The sequence below is a fragment of the Tupaia chinensis genome, unplaced genomic scaffold, assembly GCF_000334495.1.
Source record: "Tupaia chinensis unplaced genomic scaffold, TupChi_1.0 Scaffold000426_1, whole genome shotgun sequence".
In the NCBI taxonomy this organism is placed as follows: domain Eukaryota; kingdom Metazoa; phylum Chordata; class Mammalia; order Scandentia; family Tupaiidae; genus Tupaia; species Tupaia belangeri.
In genome coordinates this window covers 2,210,967-2,218,398 of record NW_006159931.1, presented here as the reverse complement: position 1 = coordinate 2,218,398, position 7,432 = coordinate 2,210,967, and the positions used below count along the sequence as shown (strand labels likewise).

The following is a 7,432-nucleotide window of genomic DNA, read 5'->3' as shown; positions in this document are numbered from 1 at the left end:
CTCCTGTCTGTTAAGGGTGGGGTGTGGGGGGCGGGCGCTGGTGCAATGGCAGCCCAGTGCCCTGCGAGGCTGACCTCTGTGGAGACATTCAGGTTTGTGTCCAGAGACTTCCCCAACTGTGCTGCATGTGCATGCGCCCAGAATCCAGGGTGGGCTGGGGATGGATTGCAGCCTGGGGAGCTGTTGTGTCTCTCTGTCTCTCTGTCTTTCTTACTCATGAAAGAAAATGGACTTTGGAGACGTGAAGAGTGGGGGGTGCAGGGTGCATTTATACAGCTGGACACAGACAGAGAAAACAGACTGTACTTGCTGGTCCTCAGAGGACAGGGCTTCCAGGGAACAAGTCAGAGGCAGGGGTGGGGCAGGAACAAGTGGAAGGCTCACTTCCTGGGTGCTCTGCCCCGTCCCCACACTGACTCTTGGGTTTCCGGCTCCCAGGATTCTGCTCCCTTACATTAGGTGCCCCAGTCCTGAACACAGGAAGCTCTGCTTCTACCCCAGAGAGACAAGGAAGGAACAAAGTGTGACAAACTGGCCTTAATTTGCAAGTTTCTGCCGAAACGCTGAGCAATGCTTCTTAGGCAGAATCTCAGCGGATACCGAGCCCTAGTTAGGGAGCAGCTAAGAGAGCCCAGACTTCATTTTCCTCCTCTGACTAATTGGTTTTGAAGAGCAGAACAAGATTTCTGGGCCTAGAGTGAATTTGAAAAAGCGTGTCTTTGCAAGACACTGGCAGCCGACTGCCAAGTCCTGGGTTGGCCCCCTGTGAGCCTGCATCTTCAGAGCGTGCTCCAGCGGGTCAGGGTTCAGGTCTGGCCTCCCAAGCCACCTCGGCTCTGCTAGCTTAGGTACGGTAAGTGTCTGGCAGGAAGGCAGCCCCCGGCTTTTAGCCCTTGTTGCATTCCAGCATGTGATGGGTATGGGTTTGTAGCACGCGGATGGTATTAATCAGCTCTCACAAAGCCAGCCAACCAAGCAGAATGCTCCATCTCCAGCTATAAAGCTGCCGTTCGAAGAACCTTGTGAGTAAGGGCGCTTGCTGTGGTTTCAGATCGAGTCTTTGGAGCACGACTTGCAGGCCTCTGTGGATGAGCTTCAGGATGTTAAGGAAGAGGGGTCTTCCTACCAGGACAAAGTGGAGAGGCTGAACCAGGAGCTCAACCATATCCTGGGTGGGCACGAGAACCGGATCATCGACGTGGACGCCCTGTGTATGGAGAACAGGCAAGTAGCCAGGCTCTCGCCTGCGCTGGGCGGACGCGGCTCTCCTGGCCCTACAGGCTGGGCGTTATCTGCAGCCCTGTTTGCGTTTGAGAAAACTGTCTGACAAGTGGAAAGAAAGTCACAGCTCCAAAGCGATGAGATCGATGTCGGGTGTAGCCGGGAGAAGAGAAGCACCACAGGCCTCCATGGCCACGTACATACCCCCTTCTCCCCTTCCCCACAGCCTCCCTGGTGGGGCCAGAGGGAGGAACCCGTGAGAGCTGCTTGTTACTGCTATCAAGGAGAAGGCGAAGAATAAGAAAATAAATTGAGAAATTCCCGGAGCTGTTTCTTTCCCCCAGGCAGATTTCAGCGTGTATGCGTCTAACTTAATGTTCTGTCTGGGGTCGCCTCCTCCTGCCTCGCTCCCGGCGGAATCATCTTAATGAGAATTATGCGAAAACCGTGCTGATCCCCCTGCGGGGATCTGCGAGGGTGTTTTAAAGTGGGGGCGTCTGTGATTCGGGCATGTTCGACCTTGATCGCATCCGTTTAAGGCAAGGTCACAGACATGCACGTTTCCCTGCCCCCCTCTGTGGAGAGGAGGTGAGGCCGTGTGTGCAAGAATGTCTGGCACAAGGTTCTCCTCCCTTCCCCTTACCCCGGGTGGTGGGAGTCATGATGTCCTTTTGCATAGAAAGACACAAACTGACGTCCTGACGTCTCCGAGGCCCCAGCACTGCGCGGCGTGGTTTTCCCTCGGCGCCCCCACACTGTCAGCTCTGCGTCCTTCCCCAGGTACCTGCAGGAGAGACTGAAGCAGCTCCAGGAAGAGGTCAACCTCTTGAAGTCGAACATCGCCAAATACAAGGTAGCCAGGCGTGCCGCCGCGGATGGGGGGGGCCTCGGTGCTGTGCAGCCACACGCCATTCTGGTTTTTTTTTTTTTTTTTGGAGAGATTTTCACTGTAGGGCGCGTGCGCTCGCCAGACAGACAGAGAGAGACATAGAGACAGAAAGTGAGAAATCACCCCCCAGGGGGGATGGTCACGCCGCAATCCCTTCTCCTCCATTCTCCTCTTGAGATCTTGGGCACGCACGCACACGCGCCCGGCGTGAGTTTTAAGCCACCGGGTCCGGGACACGAACCGCGGTCGACTACGTGGGAGTCCAGCGACATAGCCATTACGCTAACTGCTGGTTCCCACGCCATTCTGTTTTCATTCTCTTTAATGTGCCAAAGCTGTCTTAGGACTTGCCCGCCCTCCCAGAGAGAGTCCAGTAAGAGCTTTAATGGGGGCAACCCATAAAGTCGAACCCCCAACAACAAACACCACCGCAGAAGCTTTTGCAAGAGCTCCCTCTGCACCCAGACCAGCAGTCAGCCTCGTCCACTCTGCAGCCTCGGTGCAGAGGAACTTAGGCTTCTTACCCATTCTCTCCATAACGTGTTCAGTCATCAGATGCGATGCGCCCTATACTCATTTATCAGGAAATGGTTTCCGAGGGGCGCGGAAGCCTAGATGGGGCAGCCGCAAGCTGCACGATGATGTTCACGTCACACCGAAAGGGACGGGATGTTTTCATTCTCCCCACTGTTACGTCGTCTCATTCCAGCACCATTCGTTGGCTAATATCTATTTCTGCAGATGTTAGTTGTAAGTGTTATAATTAGAAAAATCTCCTGGGTCTCTCTGCTTTGAAAATAGATTGATTTCTCTTCCTGAGGGTGAAGTTTTACAGCTTGGGAGAAACTACTCATTTCCTGGCTTTTGGCATTCGTTTTTGTTCTCAGAAGTCTCCGTGCTGTTCTGTTTTGTGGGGGCCATGCTTTAGTTTACACCAATCTATATATATTCATGCCGCCGAAGAATAGTACAGCTTTTAATACATAATTTTTTTAAATGCGTGGGTGCACTTGCTTAACAACTTTTTCTCAGTTCTGTGTGCCAAGCCCTGGCTATATACTATGTATCAATTTTGATGCAAGAGTCTGCTGCTAGGAATGATATGTGGGTGGCACGCATGCACTTTCTTAATCTTGTATCCGTGGCAGACATCACTAATCGATCAGCCATAGCAGACATCACTAATCAATCGTGGCTCTCTTTCCAGCCCAGACACAGAATCCACCCAGATACCACCATCAGGACATGAAAATGAACCAGCTCCCCGCCTCACGTGTCTTCAGTAGAGATTTTCATAACTGGTGACTTCACATGCTAAACTGTGTTCTTTTCTTCAAATTTGACTTAATTCAACAAACATTCATTGAGCACCTTTTATGAGGGGAGGCTGAAATTGTCATCATCCAGCTATGCAAAAACTAAACAATACCTCTTTACTAGGTTTCTAAGAATCATAGCTCTTGGTCAGAAGCTCAGCGTCGTGAATGGTTTTGGAGCCAGCATTTGGAGTTTACAGCGGGTTCTCCTGGGCTGACAGGAGGACACATCTACCGTAACGAGGTGTTTCTCCACGACTGGTTTTTCTGACAGAGATTTTTATTTTCTCCCCATGCTGCTTTAGAACGCGCTCGAGAGACGGAAAAACTCAAAGGGCCAGGGTAAATCCAACAGCAGTGCTCTGACGGGAGTCCTGTCTGCAAAGCAAGGTAGGGTTTGGTGGTCTGGGAGGGCCACGAGAGTGTGCAGTGCCGGCCCGTGGGTCCACATCTTATCCAAGCGCTGGTTTTGTGGACTGTGAACCAAAGACTCCTTGGCACAGTGGCTTCTAAACTGCCACCTTCATCAGAATCTCCTAGGGGGCTTGTTAAAACACAGATTACTGGGCTGGCAGGTGGCGCAGTGGTTAAGGCACTGGACTCCCACAGAGCCTACCACAGTTCAAGTCTCACACCTGGTAGATGGCTCTCTCTCTCTCTCCCTCTCTCTCCCTCTCTCTCCCTCTCTCTCCCTCTCTCTCTGTTTCTCTCTCTCTGTCTCTCTCTGGATGAGGGCATATGCCCTGTAGCAAGCTTAAAAAAATAATGATTATAAATAAAATTAAATAAATATATCTTTAAAAAATAGACACACACACGTTACCAGGCCCCACCCCAGGGTTTCTGATTCTGGGGTTGGACCTGAAAATGCGTGTTTCTGAAAAGCCTCCGGGTGATGCCACGCTGGTTCAGGGACTCCGCTTTCGGAACCAGTGCAGGAGAGGATTTTTCTAACGACTGGGTCCCGCGTGGGTCAGTCCCTACGCCGGGCTCTCCTTTCAGGAACCCTCTGCTCTGATCACTAGTTCAGCACCTCTCAGGGTGTGTTCCACCCTCCTTAGGTTCTCCTTTTCCTGGCCTCTACGATCTGAGGGGGGTGAAAAAATCCCATAGCTGCTGAAATCATTTTATCATGGCACATGTGCCTTTTTCAAAGAAGCTTCTATTGATTGCAATTTTGTTCCTCCTTCGTGTCGATTCCAATGAGAAAGAATGATCTTTCAGGAACCGTCCAGGGGAATAAACAGCAGCTAGCATGCGTCTGACACTTAGTATTTGGAGCTCAGCTCTAAGCAGAAGCCTCGGGTAGAGCGTGCTCAGCCGGCCCTCTTTGGGGTTGTGGACAGAGTGCACACACCCTATAGGAGTTTACTTTGTTTTAAAAATAATGATTTATTTTATCTTATTTATTATTATTTTTTAATTTGACCAGAGAGAGAGAGAAAGGGAAAGTGAAAAAGCAAGCCACCAAGTCCGAGACTTGAACCACAATCAGCCATGTGGGAGTCCAGTGCCTTAGCCATGACGCCACCTGCCAGCCCTAGCAGTTTATTTTTAAAAATCCCAACATGAAGCTGGCCACATTGGGGTAGCATCACCTCAGTGCCCTGGGATACTGCACTTTCACGGGAAGGTCACAGGATCATGCGTGGAGGTCTGCCTGGACATGCCAGGTGCATGTGTGTGCGTGTGCGCCAAGATCTGGTGAAGACCCTGTTGGGGGTGGGGGTAGGGATCGTTCTCTCTCAATAAATAAACTAAAACATCAAAAACAAACAAACAAAAACCACGCCAGGCTTGAAGATCAAATATTGAGAGTCAGAAAGTGCACGGGCAGGGGCCCTGGGGTGACCCCGGGGTGGCAAAGGCGGCAGAGAAGAGGCGGAGGATTGTGGTCAGATCATGTCCACACTGCCAGGGGCCGGGGGCCTCTCAAGCAATTTTGAGCCCAGCCTAACGTAAATGGGGGGATGGGGGGGGTTAGCGTTTCAGCGGCAGCACACGTGGAAAAGTCATGGTGGTTCTAGGAGATGGTGTTCTCGCATTACTCATCATGGCGTGGTACTGCCAAAGAAGCCACGAACTTGGACTTGATATTAGCCGAAGTGTATTTGGGGTAAAAGAGGTGCTCACCCCACGACGTTCTAAACCAGGCCCGCCGCACGTGGGATATCCCTTTATATCTGTAAGTGGCACGGAGGGTCATTAGAAATGGTGCTCTTTTAAGTCGACCGTTTTTGAAACTGAACGAAATAAATACTTTTCTATCAAAACCTTCCCTAGACAACTGGCACTTTGTCAGCAGAAATTCACCCGGGCAAGGTGTTCACACTAGTCGTGCCACTTCCGCTGGTCTGAACCCTGCTGTGAGCCCACCCTGTGCACGTGGTCAGGGTTCGTTCCGAACTTGACCATGATTGCAACTCGGAGGTTTGTGGAGGATCGAGCCCAGGAGCACCTTGCCCTCGTCCTGTTCCCTCTCCCAAGATGTAGGCATCACACCTGCCTTGAAATATTGATGATCTTTATATCACGGGGATGCTTTTACTTGCTTAATGTTTCCTTTCAATCAATTCTCAAGTGATTCATTTCACTTGGTCTCGTCCTAAGTAGCCGCATCTACGGACGCGCTGGTTTGTTACGTCACGGATACTCTTCTGCAACGCCTTCAAGTGAACACACACGGTGAAAATACAAGACTTTTTTCCTTTTTGAAAGAGAGAGAGATTTTTGCTATTGGGTGTATTTGATCAATGGAGAGACAGAGAGAAAGAGAAAGTGAGAAATCATCCCTTAGAGGAAATGGCCACACGACAGTCCCTTCTCCTCCATTCTCCTTCTGGGATTTCGGACATGCACATACACATGCCCAGAGTGAGTTTCAAGTGGCCGGGTCTGGGACTCAAACCACAATTGGCCACGTGGGAATGCGGTGCCTTAACCACTACGCCAGCTGCTGGCCCCAATACAAAACGTATTTTAAATGTTAGTCATCTCCTAAATTATCGTGGCACCTGCCGGGGTGGTGCATTGTGGGAAACTGGGGACTCAGGCTGGGGCTCATCGTCATTTTCCCAGCCACGTGACCACCGGCCAATGTTTTCACCCCTTCTGCATCTCATTTTCCTGTCTATGACCTGGAAATAAATAATATTTCCCAGGGTTTTTTCCCCTCAATTTTTAAAATTAATATTTTATTAATAATAATTAAATAAAATTATTTTATTTAACTTTATTTATTTTAATTTGACCACAGAGGGACAGAGAGAGGGAGGGAAAGTGAAAGCCACCGGGTCTGGGACTCAAACTACCATTGGTCATGTGGGAGTCCAGCACTCTTAACCACCATGCCACCTGCTGGCTCCTTTTCTTTCAGTTTTTAAGTCTCAGTGAGTGAGTTGGTATCAAAGGGTTTAAAATACTAGACGAGAGTCCAGGTGATGGAGCAGTGGGAAAGCTGACACATTGCAAAGCAAACCCAAGTGGGAAGGTTCCCAGTTCAAGTCCAGAGCCCTCTTGAGTATCCCAGACAGCCATGCCATGATCTGAGCTGGCCAAAGGTTGGGATGGGTCATGCTGTCAGGATCCTGTTGGGATGCTGTCTCTGTCTCTGTCTCTCTCTTTCTTGTCTCACACATGAAGTACAGAAATAAACTTTAAAAATAAGTAAAGTACTTGACAGAGCAATTATTACCCTCTTAAAGAAGTCGTTGCTCTGAGTCCACGAGGAGCTCCTCCTCTCCGTCTCACCCCCTCCCCGGGTTTTATTCACTTTCACTTTGACACTTGAGGTGGACTCCCAGTGCAATATAGAAGCGTTTAGAGGCGGGGAACGTGCGTGTGGTTATCCAGGAAGAATTGACAAGGGTTTGCACCGAGCGTTCCTGAAGAACTCACCCGTGAGGTGTCTGTTTCCCACCCCCAGTTCAGGACCTGCTATCTGAAGAGCACGGATGCAGCCTCCCGGCCACCCCGCAGTCTATCTCTGACCTTAAGTCTCTGGCCC

At 50.3% G+C, this 7,432-nt stretch overlaps 1 protein-coding gene across 1 annotated transcript in view; it reads left to right on the top strand.

The window, feature by feature from the left end:
* CCDC149 (coiled-coil domain containing 149) overlaps nucleotides 1-7,432 on the top strand; it is an 80,558-nt gene that overhangs the window by 49,028 nt on the left and 24,098 nt on the right. The window contains exons 6-9 of the mRNA XM_027774376.1: nucleotides 786-810; nucleotides 1,052-1,224; nucleotides 2,002-2,074; nucleotides 3,732-3,816. Of these exons, the coding sequence (XP_027630177.1) occupies nucleotides 786-810; nucleotides 1,052-1,224; nucleotides 2,002-2,074; nucleotides 3,732-3,816 (356 nt within the window). The remainder of the gene's footprint in view (nucleotides 1-785; nucleotides 811-1,051; nucleotides 1,225-2,001; nucleotides 2,075-3,731; nucleotides 3,817-7,432) is intronic.